Source organism: Agelaius phoeniceus, chromosome 2 (assembly GCF_051311805.1).
Source record: "Agelaius phoeniceus isolate bAgePho1 chromosome 2, bAgePho1.hap1, whole genome shotgun sequence".
In the NCBI taxonomy this organism is placed as follows: Eukaryota; Metazoa; Chordata; class Aves; order Passeriformes; family Icteridae; genus Agelaius; species Agelaius phoeniceus.
The window spans coordinates 9,268,541-9,287,755 of NC_135266.1; the positions used below are offsets into that span (position 1 = coordinate 9,268,541).

At 43.8% G+C, this 19,215-nt stretch overlaps 1 protein-coding gene across 1 annotated transcript in view; it reads right to left on the reverse strand.

The window, feature by feature from the left end:
• The window catches only part of LANCL3 (LanC like family member 3), a 37,715-nt gene extending 18,507 nt beyond the window's left edge, over nucleotides 1-19,208 (reverse strand). Inside the window, exon 1 of the mRNA XM_054628219.2 lies at nucleotides 18,408-19,208. Coding sequence (XP_054484194.1) covers nucleotides 18,408-18,953 — 546 coding nt within the window. The 5' untranslated portion in view covers nucleotides 18,954-19,208. The remainder of the gene's footprint in view (nucleotides 1-18,407) is intronic.
• Between the last annotated feature and the right edge of the window lie 7 nt (nucleotides 19,209-19,215).

The window sequence follows — 19,215 nt, forward strand, 5'->3', positions numbered from 1 at the left end:
CTGGACACTTCTGTTTCTTCATTCTTTTACTTCATCAGTAAGAGATGTAAGATCTCCAAAAAACCCCAAATTAAACTAAGAGATTATACTTAAAAGCATCTATGTAATACAACAAATTAAGAGTACAGGATGAGGACAGAGCAAGATTGATTGCTAATTCCTTGAGAATATCTCTAAGGAAATTCATAATTCAATTCATGTTAAGTAACACCATATCTTAATCACTGCCAGTAATGGAAAAGAGCCTTCTCAGCCTCATGCAGCACTTTATTTTTTCAATTTGTCAAAGTCACTTCAATTATTAGATCATTCTTATGGCTTTTAATATCAAAGTCCTCATTGACCTGAATGGGTCTTGACTGTGGAGACTCTTACTCCTGGCAAGTATCATGTAAGAAATGCTGAAAATTTTACAAGTTTGTTAGGGTTTCTTTATCTTGCTAGTAACACCACAGGGATGGTGTAGTAACCATCCCTGTGGTGTTAGGGTTTCTTTATCTTGCTAGTAACACCACAGGGATGGCTGATGGTTTGTTGGAACTGATAATTACATCCAAGTTAGCAATTAAAGACTGAGACTTCAGGAACATGAAGTACCTGACAGAGTAAAATGCTGACCTCACTTGCAGAAGCTGAGTAGAGACAATTAACAGGTACAGTTGAGATACAGTTGAGCAAATACCAAACTCTTCAAGCATTGATCCTACCCTGATTTCAGTCAGTTTGGAGGGAGCTGACTAGCACTGCTCTAAGCCAATGTGGAGTGCATGGTTAGTGGCAATAAAAAATATTTGGGCTTTTAAAATCACTTTTTTCCAAGGCTGTGCCTACTTCATGCCTATTGAAAAAAGCTGCTTTTATAAGCAGTAGTTCTCCCTCAAGACTCTCAAAGAACTGTCAACAAATATTCTCAAGAAGACTGTCTCCTATGATGAGCCAGGCAACATGTCTTCTGCATCTAAATGAGACTAAAAATTGCAGTTGAGCTATGAGGCACTACTCCCCCGAAGCCAGAATTCCAAATAATCTATTTTCTGTAGAGGCAGAGCTTGAGCTCTACTTGTGCTATAGATCTTCTTTGCTATCACAAACACATTGTTTGAAGAATTAAAATAAAATTAATAAAATTAAGAAGTTTGAAAAAAATAAAATAAAGGATTGCAGTTTATATACACACCAGCAGATTGTATTGGATCAAATTATCTCTCATCTTGCTTAATAGTCAGCTTAACAAGAATTCACTTGCCTTTCAAACTAATATCCTAGTTTGAACTAGTTTATCCTAGTGAACCTATTGTCATGGTTCACAAATGCAGCTGAGACTGTCAGACATTTACAGTTTTCCATGGAAAATTTTTTTTCTGTCAGGACTACAGGATTTAGCCTAGGCTACACCTGTCAAAAACATTTTACCACTTTTCAACGAATCAAATATTACAATGGAAGCAGTTGTACATCCATTTAATTTTACATATAAAGTGTGTTGCTGGGTGTCATAGGTTCATTCTTTCTTCCTTTTTTGGCTTCCTTGGAGTTTTGTTCAGCATTGTTCACACAGTTGCAACTCACAAAATATACCAGGGACATTTGAAACTCAGAAAACAGAGACTTCATCCTATACATTTTTAGGCAGCCTTATATTTTTTTCCATCTTTATGTTAAAATTACTGCATTCCTCATCTGTCACTATCATCCAGTCCTTTTATCTTCCTCATGCAAGAATTCCCAGTTTACTTCCAGTGCCTGCAGGCTTCTTTTGGGAGTGTTCAGACCTCCTCCTCCTGAACAAGTGAACGTGCGTCATCCACAGGCTTTCCAAACTAAATAAGAAAACAGAAACATCTCCTCAAAGCCTCGTGGCACAAATGCTGGAACCAAAAAAAAACCTGATGGAGGAGGAGAGGCTGCAGAAAGCAGCATTTGGAAAACTGTCCATAAAAGACAGCACAGCTTGTTACTGTCAAAACTTGCAGAAATTAACTACTACTCATTCCTTCGTTTGTTTCAAATTAAGGCTCAGAAAGAGAACACAGCATCAGAGGCTCCTAACTACAATGCCTTTAACGCACTGGGCTTTTTCCACATTTAAAATGAATAAAAGCTTGGGCTTCCATGCTAACATGCTGCCTAGGGATGCACAGAATGCCCCCTGTATAATCCAGGTACAGCTGTAACAGCTCAGCACCTCGGAGGAGTCCCTGACCTGCTCAGGATGTGACACTCAGGGAGGAGAAGGACCTGAAGTGTGTGTGACAATTCTCTCAGCGCTGAGAGCAGGGCTGCTCTCTCTGCTCCGTGTATTGCAGCTCTGCAGAAAGCAAACAGAAAGTGTTAGGATGACTGCAATGATTATTTAACAGCTACTTTAGCACTGATTGCTTTCTTCTTTCTTAGGGTAATTCTCTGGGTCTGTTCTCCCATTATCGAAATAAACAAAACAAACAAAGCAGGAAGTCAAGCAGAAACAAAGACTTTAGAGGTAATTAAGAAATTCTTCTAAGTGAAGCTAACATCTGTTTTCTGGACAGGAGATAATGTGGTTAAAGGAGATAACGTGTTAAAGAACACAAAAAATTACTTTATCTTGCAATGTATGAACAAAATGATGGTTTATGAAAAGCTGCAAATTTAAAGGCAAAATATCTCTCTGCTCCCCCAAGACTCAAGTAAGCCAGGGAAATTACTTTAGCTGAATCCACTCACACTGTGCAATTTTAACAAACCAACTGAACTTTTCCATAATTGAGAACTTTTAGAAAGATCTTTGGCTTGGCTGCTGGAAGTGCTCCACTGCTCCAACTGAATTAAATTTGAATTCTTCAGAGCCCATGTTGTGTAAATAAATAATTTAACACCTTTCAACTCATCCAATATTACAATGTAAGAACATTTATTCCTGACTGTGAGAGACTGGAATGTTAATGGTTAATGACTCAAACAATTTCCCATTTGTGCTTTGCACCCCCTGAAGGGCAGGGAGTGAGTTTTTGGGTGTGGAGTTTCTGGTCCCCGTAAGACCAAGGGTGTGAGCACCCAGCACCAAGGGCAGCACCTTGAGCCAGGTGGGACACTGCAAGGTGGGATGGTGCTTTTTATCATGCCAGTTGTCCTCCCTCAGCTGTACAACTCCCCCTGCTACCCCAGGGAAAGGTGCTGGGGGTGTTCGTCCCCTCTGGTGGGGCATAACTGGCTCAAATGGGTTGATGTGAGAGGCAAGAAGGGCCCTTAAACCATCAAGGACCCTCAAAGCACCTCCAGGCTCATTTCTGAGGCTTTCCCCCAAAGGACTGGAAGTTCCCCCACCAGGGAAGGTACCTGGGCATTCTCACCAAGCCTAAGCATACGCTGACCCATTGAATTTTGTGTTTTGGGGGTCTTCCCCACCCCCAATGCATCAAGACTGTGACCATCACTTTGACCAATGGGCATCAAAATTGCATCAAATCTCACTGCAGAATTCATTAGTGGGATATCTGTCTACTCTTATGCTTTTTTTCTTTTCCCTTGTACATCTACTTGAGTGTTATTTTTATGCTTTTAATATTGCTTTATTACTAAAGATAATAGTAACCAAAATTATTATTTTTGGCCACATACCTGCTCTCCTTTGCAACCAAACTGTTCCAAAATAAACCCTGTGGATATGTATTTACAGACACCAATCATTCAGTGTTGTTTCATTCTGATCTGCCCCAAGGGATCTATTAACAAGAACCTGGGTTGCTCTTGCCTCCAGGGATGGGTCAAAACCTGCCAGATGTTGCAAGGCCAAGTCACAGAATCAACTCCCAGGAGTCAGCCAATCAATTCTGGAAGAAAAATGAGCCCTTGTGTTTCAGAGCACAGAGCCAGTCCTTAATGAAAGCAGGTTAGGCATGTTATAGACAACACATTTCAGAACCACTTTCCACAGGCATTTGTGTAGCTGAGTCATCCAGCACTGGTACAAGACATGGGACCAGATGGAGCACTAGAAACAAATCTTGAAGGAGAAAGATTTGTTTATACACTATAGTGCTCCTCACTGCAATCAAGTGGAAGCATCCAACTGTCCATGCTGTGCTGTGTGTGAAACAGTTTGAAAACTGTAATTTAAACCTGTTGTGCAGTTCCTGTGCCTCTTCCATGCTGCAAGCAACAGTTCCATCCCTTGCTGCCACTTCAGGTGACAAAGACAGCGTTTGGGGCACTTCCCTCCAGGCTGTGCTCTGAGCAATGTTCCAGTATTAAATGGGAATAATTTCAATCAGAGGTGCAATGAGATGCTCCAGCCATCAGCACACTCTGCTGAGAGGCACCAGCTTAAATCACTGCCCTGTGTCAGAAAAAGAAGGGAGGGGAATTTGAATTGCCAGGTCGGAGCTGAAATCTCAAGGTTATTACATCTAAAAAGGAAGACCCCCACTTGTACTGTAATTTGCTCAGAGCACATTTGGTCTTAACATCTGTAAGGGTGACAAGAGGTGAACACATTCTGCCCTTGCTACTGGGAAAAGATGTGATGCCAAATTTGCTTTTACTCTGCAGCAGGTCAGACCCTTGGGGCTCTGTGAGAAGAGCCATTCCAGCAAACTGGGCTACGTGGGATGTGCTCCCCAGCTGCAGCTTTACAGCCTCCTCTGGAGGATGTAGAGATGAGTTATGACAGGTGGGATGCAGTGCAAACTGCCACCACCTGTGGGAAAACTGGAAGGAGAAAAGACAGCACTATAGATCTGTGCCAGAGCTCCACAGATGGGGAGTGATGCAGCTGCTGGCCTATGAATTTTGGCATGGCTTATGTGACCCCCAACACAGCACTCTCAGGATTTGCATGCCTGTCAAAAGATGCCCAGAAGATTTCCAGGGCATAAATCAGGTGCCTTGGGCATTTAAGCAAATCCAACCTTATTCACCAGTCCAGGAAAGTTCTGACTACAAAACTTTTGATGCTTTGGTATCCCAGGTGAGTTTTAGGCAATGGAAAGGTCTGAGGATGCACAGAGAGTGAACACATGATATGTTGGATGGTACAGCTCTGTAAGGAGTCCAAAATGGCTTTGACCTTGTGGATGCCATGTTGTGATAATGAGAACTGGTTATGGCTTTTCATTGATATTAGCTGTTCACTCCCATGGAGAATAAATGCAAAGGAATGAAAGGATAATTTACATTAAATTAAGTGCTGAACTCTGATATACTCAGGCCCTGTCATGTCCACCTCACTTGAATCTCACTTTCTTCCTAGCATACAGGGTAAGTATTACAGATATTTCTTTGCAGATACATGTGCTTACACTAAAAAATAAAAATAAACTTTGTTTTAGCTCATTTTTTAATCTCTTGAGCTGTTCTCATACTTTCCCTCTGCCTCTGCATAATGTCTGGCACTTGCTTCAGTTTAAATGCCAAAGCAATTCTTATCCAGATATCTGCCTCTTCTGGATCATTAATGAATATAATAAATTAGGCTGGTTGCTACATCAGCCCCTTATTAGTACTTATGATTAGCTTTGCTTGTGGTTCTTCCAGCCAAATCCAAATCCACAATGTCCCATCCAAGCCAGCATCAATTAAGTTTTCAAAGATTATCTTTGACACTGCATCAAAAGACCTATTCAAATGTAAACAAGGTATTGGCTACTTTCATCAGCCACTAATTTTATGATTCTGTTGTTTATAAGAAGTGATCCTGCTTGTCTCAAAAGACTTCTTTATTCCATGTCATGCTGCTTTATATGCACAGTTCTACTATGCAGATGTATGGAAGTATGTCCAAATATTTGCTGCTGAAGAACAATGTGAACCTGTGAAATTAGTTAAATGGGGTAAACGGCACAACAGCATCATTCAGAGGCTAACTAAGGCATAAATTAGTCACTTGAAAGTAGCACCAGCACTGCCTCCAAGCAGGGGAATTCGAGAGAACTCCATGCTGGCATCATGCCACTTTTACTTTGTGTGATGATCTGCAATTTGTGCCATGCCAATAAGCCACTGAATAGAAATATCAACTTAAGCTACAGGAAGAATGCTGACAACATAATGCAGGAAAACCAGATGAAGGTGATCAAGTCCTCTGAGTCATCTGAATTTTACTCTATCCTTAGACTGTGGTAGCAGCCTGATGTAGTAAAAATCCTGATGTTCTGTGTGTGGCTCCCAGATACTCCAGGGCACATGGATAAGATGGCTCTGAAGCAAAGGACAGCAACAAAAGAGTTTCCAGGGGCATGCAGTGCCATTAGTGCTGCCTGGAAATATGCCCACAACTCCTAACACAATCCAAGTCATATTTCAAATACAGACAGTCCCTTAAAATTCAACACTGCCACATTTCAAGGGCAGAGTAGAGTCATGGGATTTATTTGAGGAAGTGTGGAATACTGTGCTCTTTAAAACATAGCCTGCTTGGTAAGTAATGGGATTACTGTCTGTACTTTCCTCCTGGTTGCAAGATTGCCATTTGGTACTATAATAGAATTAGGAATATTTTATCTATCTTCCCTTTGTGCTACTTTTTCTCAGTTCTCAGTAAACCAAGCAGATATTAGGAAAAAGAGATTGCTGTGTCAGAAGGCACAGTTTAGATTACTCTTAGAGTTCAAACCTCACACAGCAAGGAGGAAGAACAAGAGCCATGAGACAAATCACACCACTGCCAACAGTAATAAAGAAATATTCACAGCACTTGGCCATTAGCTTGCATGTAATTAACTTACAGGAAATACAATTTCTCATGTTACAGATGACACACGGTGCCCTGGGAGCACTCAATGCCATCTTCTCTTTTGCTGGATTTGTCATTTTACATGATTGTTCTGTGCAGCCCCACAGGAGGAACTGAGCAAAGTGAGACAGGAAGGCCCCACACAGCTATTTCTGGACCTACAGGTCACAAAGTGTGTTTTCAACAAGCTTGTTAAGTCAAAATACATGTATTTAAAACTCTTTATCAGATGCCTTTCATAGCCTATTTTGTGTGCTTAATATTCTGATGCCCTTGTAATAAAACAGCTTCACTTCAAGGGCCTGGAAGGACACTGAAGTCCTCTGATGTCAGTCATGCAGCATCTGAAAGAGATTCCACAAAAATAACAACAGAAGAAGAACCTCCCTCATAGCCCCTGTGCTTGAGGGGTGTCCTGGCCATCTGCAGACCCTGGAAAGAATGTTTTATCATCCCCTGGCCTGTAATTCAGCTTGCAGAAAAAGGTTTTGTCTTTTTTCCCTGCTGCATCCATGGCTGCTCACACATCACACGGGACAGGGAATTCTCCTCCTCCACTGGCAAACAGCACCTGAGGTGTTTGATTAACTCAGTCAGGAGACAATGTTCCTGCAGTGCAGGGGCACAGGCACTTTTAGGGTATTTTTGGTCTTCTTTTGATGGTGGGGCATGATCTACCTCCTACAATCATCCAGGCATTTTCACTGACAGCGCTGCAGGGCTGTGAGGCCCTTGAGAAACCTTTGAGCTTGCATGCACTAAACCAGAGAAAAAAGAAATCTTTATACCAAAACTTTTCAGATCCACAACCTTCCCAACTACCTGCCAGAACCAGGAATGATTTTGTCAAACCTCAATATTTAGCTACTAAGAGAAGATTCTGCCCTTCCTTGGTACAGCAAAGACTGACAAGAGGACCATGGTGCTCAGTGGGTCCTTTTGACCCTTCTGAACTTCCCTGCTGGCAACTGCAAGAGAAAAAACTTGCAATCCTTCACCCATTTCAGGTACTAGAGGAAGTCAGAGGAGGTGAAATGGCATTGTGAGCCTGCTTTTGGGGAAAAGAGGCAAAAGGAGCAGGAATGACTGTGTGCTTTCTATGTACTAACTCCAGGATAGCTCAGCCTGAAGAGGAGAGCAGAGGACACGGAGCCAGGATCTTCCTAGCAGTGCCCATTGACAGAAAATCCTATTTAAATATAAAAAGAAAGCCTTTTTACTGTAAGGGTGGCCAAGCACAGGAACAGGTTGCCTAGGAAAAGCACAGAGCAGAGATATTCAAAACCAAGTGGGCACAGCCCTGGGCAATCTGCTCTTGTGGACCCTGCTCTGAGCAGGGGCTGGACCAGAACATCTCCAGAGGTGCCTTCCAGCTGTGGCCATGCTTTGACTCTACAACTGAGCCAAATCCAAATCTGAGTATGCTCATCCACTGTTCAGATAGATGGTGTAGATTTTATTCATTTAGAGACCCTTAGATTCAAGTCCAAGTTTGACTCAGCTTACCTGTGTGTTGTTTTTCAAAAATATTTGTTTTACCAAAATAAGCTAGCAGTCCCCCAGCGCATAGAGAATAAAATCAAAATAGGATAAGTGCATTCATACTACAACTCTGTCTAGTTTTGTGTCCTGGATGTGCAGGAGTTAAATTAGCATTATTTCCAGGCATTTTTGATAGCATAATAAAAAATACATGTATGGATGAAAATGGGAGCCTGGCATAAGAAAGCTCATGATTGATTCAGCTCTGCAAGACCAAAGACAAACAAATCAATATTTATTTAAAGAGCCTGAAGAAGTTTCATTTTCTGTTCTACTGCTAAGAATTTTCCCCAAGTTCATATTTGACCAACTTAGCTCTGATCAAATTTAAACAGCTCCAAGTGGAGTGTGTATCTTGCAGTCCATTGCTATTATAACTGGAATTTTGACTACTTAATCACTGGCTTAGTCCCAGAAAACTAAAGCAAGTACAGCATTAGCCATTTCACAGATAGCAAAAAGAAGAGACAACACTGAGCTTTATCTTTACATTAGCAACCAAAGTAAATCACAAGAACAGACTAAATTTAACCTCCAGACACTTCAGATTTCACTTACTCCTTGATTTCTAACATGGACAAAATAATTGACTTAATACAGATCTCTCAAAGAGGTTGTTCCAAGTGTACTTCCACAAAGGAACTCTCATCACTTCACATATCCCCCCTGGGTATGCACTGCCACACCTCAAGTTACAACACAGAATGACATATTCCCAGTTTCATTCAGGGAACAAAGGAAAAGAGATTCTCTAGTTGGCATTAATGACACAAAGCTCCTTCAGGTGAAGCAGCTTCTTATTTTGCATATCTCAGCACAGTGTGTTCAATGATTCCCTGTCACCACATGACCCCTTCCTACTTCACCTGTTCAGTGAGTAAGAGCCCGAATGAGGGATGTGGGACTCCAGCACTCTCCAAAATGCAGTTTATTGCATCCAAGAGGTTACAGCAGTCCAGGGTGGTGGGTGACAGAGCCTGTGCGTACAGCTGTCAGCTCCAGCTGCAGGCAGGCCTGGAGACCCTTTGGTTTAGGTTACAATGCATTATAGACTGTTCTTTGCTGAGCATCTTCATGCAGTACAACCAATCTATACCTGAACTTTTATCTGTAGCCTGTAATAACTACTATAATTACCATATTCATGTTACTATTCTCCAATCACTAAAAGTTAGTACATTACAGTTTAAACCAGAAGTTGTTTTTCAGTTTTCTTAAAGTGGAAAATTCTGAGACCTTTTTTCTATTTGCAACATTGGCAGCCTTGTTTGCCTGTGCTGTCTTTCTGCTTGGTAAAAACATCTTCTTGTTTGAGGTGGGTTTATCCTTTGCTCTAAGCCATAAAAACCCCTTCTAACTAACACACCCTGTGCCTCCTTGGTTATCCAGTAAGACTGGCTCAGCAATTCTTTTCTTCTATATCAAGACTTGCTTCCATCTCTATTCCTTCTTCAGATTCTACATTCAAAAATCTTTCTGCCAAGCACACATATATGTGAGACTTTCTTGTCAAACTTTCATCCTTCCCAACATCAGAGACTTTTCCAGAAGAATACCTGTCCATGAGCTGCAGCCCATTAAAAAGCTGCTGGATAATGGGAGGTCATGAGCTGGAGGTGAGTCAGTGCCAGGCTGGTGTGGGATGCAAACACCTTATTCTGCTGTGTATATGGGAAAAAGACCTGGAAAGAACAGAGAAAGGCCTTTGCCAGAACCATGTGTCCAACTTCTGGCCCTCTTCAGGAAAGGCTGGAGGGACACTGGCAGAGTGCAATGGGAATGACCAGACACAAAGGAAACATGAAACACATGGGAAGATTGGAAGGATTAGGATTGTTTAGAGAGGAAAAAAAAATAAGGGTAAAAATTGTAACAGTCTTGAAATGATAATATAAAGAGCTTCTCCAGAGAGGAACAGAGCTTCTTGCTATTTCTCATTGGAAAGGACAAGGAAATCAGGCTTAAATTACAGCAAGATTCAGATTAGTCATTAGGCTGGACTTTCTAACAAAGCAGGGTCAGACATCCAGGGCAGATTGCAGATCCCTCACCACTGACTGGGGGTATGAAGAACAAGTCAGGGAGGGGCTGTAAGGAATGACAGCACAGGTACACCTTCCTGTGGGCTAGATGGCAGCCTAAGTTACCTCTCAAGGTCCCTGCCAGCTCTCTGATTGCAGCAGGGTATCAGCTGGTTGTCAGGACTGAGCAGACAAACTGCAGAATGCCACCAGTATGAAACAAGCAATAATTACCATCTTCCAATTGTGCACTGACCCAGCAGCACAGAGCTGCTCTGTCCTGCGCTGCTTCTAAACCCAAGCCCACACACTTTTAACAGCAGCCTTCATTTAAGAGCAGCCTAAATATGACCAGCATATCCCAAATTTATAATCCTCAACCATGTTAACACTGTACCAATGAGGGACTGGAAGCATCCTGTGAAGGAGATTAGCCACACAAAATAACTAAATGCCTTGGACAGACAGAAGGTGTGTTTATCTGCCATATTCTTTTTCCTCCCAGATAATTGAATGCTATCAGACATCCCTTCCATCTCACTCATGATCCACTGCTCTTCAACAAGAGATACCAAGCCATTAAAATGAAGAATTCAGGAATGCTGATCTACTGCAAAAATAGATTTATGGTTCCACTCTCAGACATCAAAATATACTGAGCTGAGAAACACCAAATGACTCAGCCACAGCTTGGACTGCTATTAAAATACTTTTTGATCATGTTTGCCTAAAATGAAGCAGCTATTTTAATTATTTTGCCTTGGTACTCCAGCTCAGTAACTATCAATTGAAAATAAGCCTACAACATAGATAAGAAATAACTGTTTTTGACAGGATATTGTCCCTGAACTCTGCTGTAATGGAGTGGACAGAAGGTTACACAACATCACTCAGTGCTTAATCTCATGCTTGTCAATGGTCAAAGAACTCCCTGCCATGACAGACACAAAGACATGCTTTGACAGATCATCTCATCACAAACAGTGACCTGATTGCATATCTTGAATTCAATTTCTTTTTAAAAAAGGGGTAGAATAGAGAAGTTGGGTGACAGCAGGACCATGGGACTTGCCCATTTCAATTGTTCCTCTCAACAGAGCTTCACTGCTGCTCAGAGGCAAGGCTGAGAACCTGCTCTGCAATCTTTACCCAGCCTGCCAATGGGGCTCTAGGTTGATTTTAAGACTGTCCAGCTGAATTAACAGAGAAAAGTAGGATCTACTGATTTAATGGAGGTGAGACAAAAGAGGAGGATCTTTTTTACATCTTCACCCTGACAGTTGTGGTGCATAGCTGTGCTACATCTTTATGTAAAAATCTAATGTTCTAACAATGTTTATTAAATGGCTACAGAGGAACTTACAGCTTACTTTTATCCCTCCATTTCAGTGCTGTGAAGTGCTGAGGATGCTACACTTTTACAGAGTAATTGCTGTTAGCCTGGTGCTTTTTTCTTTCTCCCTGGAGCAGCTCAGTCCTTCATAGTCCTGCTTCTTCAGCCTGGTACCAAAGTTTACTGACAGCATCACTTCTCAGGTTACACACTGATTTATAGTATTACATGCACCTAACAGGGAAATGTCAGTGCCAGAAGTACAGCAGTGCTCATGAAAAAGCCTTTATTTGCTTCCAGACATCAGTAGTTGTCTCAGATATTCCTCAAAGAAAATATGGAATATAACACATAAGGCTGTGCTCTGATTTGCAAGCACTGAATGTGATAACAGCTATTTCTGTAAATGTATGAGTGTATGCAAAGAGAATATGGGGAGAGAATGGGTGACAAACAAAAAACAAGCAGACAAAAAGAGTAATTTTCCCCAACAAAATGTAGCTGACTTCTGTCTGTCCTCTCCTCCCTGTGTTTACTGTTCTGTTGAACTTTTACCTTCTTCTAAATTGAGTACATTGGCCATCAGATCTCCACCAGTCTGTCAAAGAACCTGATTTTAGTTTTAAATCTCCCCTGCTCCGGGGACTATGTAATTTCTTTCCTTTTTCCCTTCATCCTTGAGTTCTGCTACCCCCTACACCTTTCCATTTTTTTCTACTTTTGCCAGCAACTAATTCTTTTGCTTTCAAAATAATATGTAAATTGTGTCTTTCTTTGCCTCTTTGTTCAGCCTCTGTCAAATGTCTTTTTCCCCATGCCTGCCTGTCTCTGCCTCCACACTCCAGCACATAAGCATGTTTGATATGCACATTCTTCCTTTCTGCTGTGTCATCCAGTGCTACCTGGGAGTTAACACAGTTCTCTGTGGCTTTTGGTCCTGTCTGAGAACCAGAGGGGGAAACATCAATGTCAAATATTGCTACCTGCAGAAACACAGCATGGTAATAAAGTTCTTTGGTGTACACATAAAACACAACACACAAAAATCCGAAAACCCAGATTTAAGGACTCTGTGCCACCAAAGTGACCCCAAGGAAGTAATGCTGTGAAAAACAGCAGCTCCCAGCCAGCCCTGCACCCTCTGCCAGAGAGAGCCCCTCTGTTTCAGACACTGATGGCTCCAGATGCTCCCAGAGGTTCAGACACCAGGCACACCCCACAGGTCCAGGAATGCCCAGCTCCTCTCCACCAGCCTGCCCTCGCTGCAGCTCCCGTGGGGTTTGCTCCCACCTCCAAGGCAGAGGCAGCACTGCAGAGGGCAGGGACACTGCCTGGGACACCCCTGCTCCCAAAGAGCACCCACAAACTCCACAGGGTCACCTCAAAGCTCTCCATGGGATAATGAGGAAGGTGACTGAACTGACAAAGTTTAAGAGTTAAATGCTGGCATATGAAATTTAAAGGAGTCAGAAGGATGAAGAGGTAGAGACCAATTCTGGATACAAGAGATGCATGGCACAAATAGATTTCCTCTTTTTTTTGTTGTTAAAATCTTTTATTATAACATCAGTATTACTTCTTGGGCTGCTTTTTCAGCAGAAAGATGCTGCTGCATAGGCAAATGTTCTTCCAACAGCACAAAGAGGTACAGAGATACAGCACTGCTTTTGTACAGAACTGTATTTTTAATACCACTCTTCAGCTCTAAGCGGCTGAAATCCATATTTCTGCAGCAGAATACATAACTTATGTCACTAAACTTGTGTCAATCAAACCTCCAATTCCAGCAGGATCCAGTCTGTATTACAGTGCTTTTTTGCTGGCTGGTAAACAGTGCACTTCAAACTGAACATTTTGAACCTCCAGTTTTTGACTTTGACTCTACAGCTGAATATTCAGGGTCCTCTGCATTGAACTGAATCCAGCCATTATCAAGATGTCCCCATCTCCCAGTCTGAAGGCTGTTAAAATAAAAAGGATTTGCACTGCCTTGCTGAAGAGAAACGGGAAAATTCTGAAATGTATACCCCAATTATTTTAGATTCCTTAAAAAAAAAAAATCCAGTTTCAAATAATTCCATTTGTTTTACTGTTTACTTTAGAAAAAACTGGTTTTCAAATTCTGGTTTAAATTCACCCATTTAAGCAAACTAATGCAAAATTTTTCCCCTATGTGTAATTTTGAAAACCATGGCTAGGAGACTGCACATTTAAAAGAAGCAGGCTAGGATGGAAAGATTTTATCTTTACTGTTAACTCATTTTAATCCTCTGGCAAAAAAAGAGATCCTGGCTGTGTAGTGGCCTGGGTGAAACGAAATAATGAAATCAGCACAGTCCCAGCTAGCACCATATCTGATATTTAAAACACCACAACGTTTCACATAAACTGGCAAATTCTTCCACAGAGAGAAAGGGCTTTAATGGCCACAGTGGAGGAATGAAATCTCACCTCAAAGGACAACCCTCCTTTTTCAGGCACAGGTGAGAATTAAAGCCTGACACGGGCATTCTGCACTACAGCACTTGGAGGAGCATCAGTTTTGTGGGTATTTTGCAGAGCTCCCTTCAAAGATCTTTAATTTGGATGTCTTTCAGAAACACTATGTTCAGCATTAATACATTCCATGTTGCAAATGAACATGTTCTAGGCAGGACTCAGGAAGATTCTTCCTCTCACACTTTCCATTTTTTCCTAAGAGATCGAAGAAAAAGAAAAAAGTGGAGCTAAGTAGCCTACAAGAGTCTTTAAATACTCACTGACTGTCTGGAGGGAAGGCTCTAAGGAACCAATAACATCATCTAGAATTGTCTGAGGAGCTGAAACAAAATAGTTTTCATTTATTTGTATCTTCTCTCCCAGAATATTACAAAACACACACTGGTTGGACCCATCAGGCTCCACACACTGCACATCCCTCCATTCCACTGCCTGCTAAAACAACACCTGGCACTTCCATGCTCTGGCAGCCAGGTCCCAGACACCCCACAGCAGAGCTGTTCCTGCTTTCCACATACCAGGTGACTCATTCAGCTTGGTTTGCAATCCCATGAGGTGCAAGACAAAAGAGGCTCAGGTGATAGACAGCAGCCAGGGTAAGAATGGTTCTCAGTAGGGCCCTACACTCAGCAAGGTCCTGCTGGAAAGACCAAGGTCCTTTCTGGGCAGGCCCTGGCAGAATATCAGAATTATGCACACTCAGACAGGACAACACCCCTGGAAACACACACCAAGTTGTGACCTAGCACTGGCTGGAAAAGGAAACTGAGATGTGTCTCTGCACAGAGACAGGAACCACTGTGGCACTGGAGAGCCTCTACAGGCTCTCAAGACTCCCCAGTGCCTCAGTCCCTGAACAAACAGGTTTGGCCACGTTGCTGCCACAATGTGCTGGTTCCCCTTGTTACCCCTGCAACTGCAGCAAGGGTCTCTCATGGGGTCCCCAAAGTCTTTTGAGAGCAGGGTCTCCAATGAAATCACAATCCCAGGCTGAGCCAAACACTGCCCTGTCTCTGCAGGGCACCGCTGCCGTCTGTGCTGCTGCTGAACCCTGAGCCAGTGGAAGTCAGTGGAGCCCATCCACAGAGTCAGTTATTAAAAGATAACCCAAGCTGTGCTAAAAGGCAGCAACATCTTTAGCAGATGGTAATACAAGGAGCCACTTGAACTTCTGTACCTTTCCCATCATCTGACAGTTACATTGCCAGAAGGGAGTGCATCGACCCAGGCACACCATGCTCCATCAACCACGAAATGGGACTGAAGCATCACGGAGAAAAATTGAGGAGAGGATAAGATATCACCCAAACAGAGGGATGGGACCACCATTTCAATGGTGTCTTACTGCTGTTTGCCCAAGCAAACAGAGAGTGAGTGAGGGTAATTAAAAGCAGGACTGACAGATTTCCCCAAGGATACACAGTGAACCAACACTACAAGCATTAGAAAAAGATGTACTTAAGAGAGTATAAAACAGTTTTTCTCCCCTGAATGGTGAAAACACAGCAGTTAAGGACAGCTAAAGTACACACACCTTATACAAATGACACACTGTTTCTGCCAAAACAATATTTTACCTATCTCTGTTTGGGAAGCACTGACTGCAATATAATGGAAATTAAAGAAGGGATGAAAATAAACATCTTTCCTAATGCACAGTGCATCATGAAAGTCAAATCCTGTTAAGCCTTGACTGCTGAAGTAATTCTTACTCATGCAAAAAATCCCAATTAATTAATCAGGGAAAATGCTGTATTAGCCTAAAAATCTGAGAACCAGCTGAATGCAAATGCCTTCTTCCCATGAGGTCAGTGTTATCCAACAGACTGGATCCTTCAGGACAGTCCATTAACTTCATGAAGAACATGTGAAGCTTAGAGACACCAGGACTCTTTAGCAAGAAATTGAAGTATTGGGGCACAGGAGCCGAGCTAAACGTGTGTATGCTGAAATAAAGCTGTCACCTTCCATCCCTGCTTGGATTAAACAAAAAACAAATACAAGACATAAATTATAAAATTCCCTCAAAAGGCTTTTTTCAAGGACAAGTGATTTCTCGTATGTAGGTCACCATTTGACTCCTTCAGAGGAAAAAACCATGCGGGCAGCAGCGGCTGTGTTTCAACACAGGGAATGTATTTCACTTTGTGCTGGAAATATTTGCACAGTGTCCTCAAAAAAAAAAAAAAGGGAAAAAAAAAAGAACGTGGGTAACAAGAAAACATGCTGCAATGAGCCATGTGAGGCTGTGCACAATCAAATTACAGGAGGTAGCATTTTCCAGCGGTTCGAATCACAAGATATTGCTTCTATTCTGGGATGTACCTGGCTTACAGTTTGACCTTGGGTAATAAATGACATGCACTCTCTCTGGGCATCCCTTTCTTCATTTGTAAAAAGGATGCAAGGTTTGGTCTGGCAATGTACTAATTAAAATAATTCTGTACTAGGCTGGGAATATTTATCGAAGGACACAAATTTTGCTCAAGCTTGAGTACATATAGACTAGAAATCATAATTCTCCTCACAAAGAAGCAAAATATTTCAGTTGCAAGTTTTTAAAGTATTTGTTGAAATTAAAAAAATAACTTGATTTTATTATTGATTAGTGGTGTGCTTTGTTTCTTGCACTATACATTTAAAATTACAATGTATTTGACAGAAGAAATAATACTATAGAAGGACGTTAGCTCATCAATGAAAATATCAGCAAGGGGTCACAGGATATGTTTTACTGGCAAAACAGCAATTAACCCACCTGCTAAACAGACTCCACAGTAAGTGCACACCTTATCTGTGGGGATGTGTAACTCTTTACAGCTCCCTTTATTACAATTTGTCACCAAGCAAGCAAATAGAGGAGAGCTCTCCCACTGCTCACGCTCCTGTGAGAGATGACTGTACCCACTCTCCCAACTGTTCAGCAATTGCTCTCAGGGATGTAAGGCAAATGGAAAAAGCTTTAAATAAAGCAGTAGAGTGCAGGGTGCCACCTCCTTCTGCTGGAATGTCACAACACCATCATAAACACTGACAGGGATGCTGGACACACTCCCCCAGTGCAAACTGAACCAAGAGGGATGGCTTTTTTCTCCAGGAGAAACCATCCCTTCAGGCAGGCACTGCTGCACAATGGATTGTGACGTGTCTACAAAACTTTCCTGTCATGGGAAAGAATACCAAATGAAAAATTTGGTTATGTTATGGCTACAAATAACATAATCATGTTTATGGTTATGATTGTCATACAATCTGTACAAAGAAACAGCAGGCTTGGTATGCTACTTGAAATGCTTAGTGTGGTTAGGAATTCTAGTTCAAGGCAATCACAGCATTTAACATTCTTCCTGGATTCTCTGGATACCCTCCAGCCTCCTGAGACCTCCATTAAGTGAATCTCCTCAGATTCCAATTGCAGTGACTGGTATTGGATGGGGCAGAGCCACTAGTTTTACATCATTTATTTACTTATAAATAAATCTTGCTTCCTCTCCTGGGAGGGAAGAAAGCCAGAAGCATGAACTTGCAAATCAGTGATTAACAGAGAAAACACAGATTAGACCTGACAAAAGGACAGGGGAAAAATAAATCTACCAACTGCCTGCTCAGATACCACATTGACCACTTAGTAACAATCACCACAGCAAACACAATCAGTTGCAATAATTATTATGCCATAATCAGTGGAAGCTCTGAACTGTCAGCTGAATTGTACTGACAATGACAATGTCCTGGGGTAAAGTCCCGACTACTGAAACCAACACTATGTTGAACCATAACCACATCTCACTCTCCCAGCCAAAACTCCCTGCTCTCATTCGTGAAAAGCACCAAAATACACGGCCAGATTTCAGAAAGTGTATGCTGGGGTTAGCAAGACCAAATGCCTCTGAAAATCGGGTTCTTTGCTTACAAATTACATCACAGCACCGCTTAGTATTACAGGGTTCCTCTCTCTGTTTTACTCAACGCTATTTCTTTTCTCACCCACTTCATTTTACGGAAATACTCTTGAAAAGCCCGGGGTGCCTTCTGCCAACTAATTCACCATCCGGCAACCAAGAGCTGATGCTCTCGGCGTGCCCCGGGATGCAGCGCTCCGCTCCACAGCCGGGACCCCATCCCGCTCCCTCCGGCCAAAGCCGCATCTTCTCATTTCGGGGAGGAGCGCGGATGAGAACAGCTCGCAGGGACTCATTCCCCGGGGGCTCTGGATCCGTACCCCGAAAGTGCAAGCTGCACACAGCCTCTAGCACCGAGGGCACCGTCCCGGCCCCGAGAGCCGCCCCCGGCCCGTCCTTACCTCCATGCCCAGGCGCTGCTTCAGCACCAGCGCGGCGCACAGGTACCCGGCGCGGCCCACGAACAGCTCGTCCGAGCCGCACTCGAGGAAGGAGAGCGGGGCGCACACCTCGCTCAGCTCCCGGAACTTGCCCAGCGGCCGCGCGTACTCGGGCAGCCCCAGGGCGCGATAGACCAGCGCGGCCACCGCGTACACCCCGGCGCCGCCCAGCAGGAAAGCGGCTCGGGTGTCGGCGTCGGCCTCGCCGCAGCCCTCCTGGTAGCGCAGGCAGGCGTCCACGACGCGGCGGGCGGCCCGCAGGTACGAGTCCCGCGACGGCGCGAACAGCGGGCACTGCGCGACGTGGTACAGCATGTAGGCCACGCCGGCCACGCCGCCGTACAGCCCGCCCGGGCAGCCGCGGGGGCCGCCCAGGGGCGGCAGCTCCCGCAGGATGCGCTCGATGGTGGCCGTCACCAGCGGCACCGCCGCCTCCCTGTCCGGCGCCGCCGCGGGGCTGCCCGGGTAGTCATCGAAGCGGTTGGCGAAGCAGCGCTGGCTCTCCATCCCCCGCCGGCGCGGCCGCTCTGCGCAGCGGGGAGCGGCGGGCGGGAGCTGCCGGCCGAGGGGGCGGAGGGAGCGCCGGGGAGGCGGGCGGGAGGCAGCGGAGAGGCGGGCAAGGGGCGCTCCCGCCGCCCGCGGCTGCCGACGGGGCGGGCGAGGCGCTGCTGCCGAGGCGGGGGCGATGCCGGGGCGAGGGCGGTGGGCGATACCCGCCGGGAGCGATGGGTGATGCCGGCCGGGAGCGATGGGTGATGCCGGGGCGAGG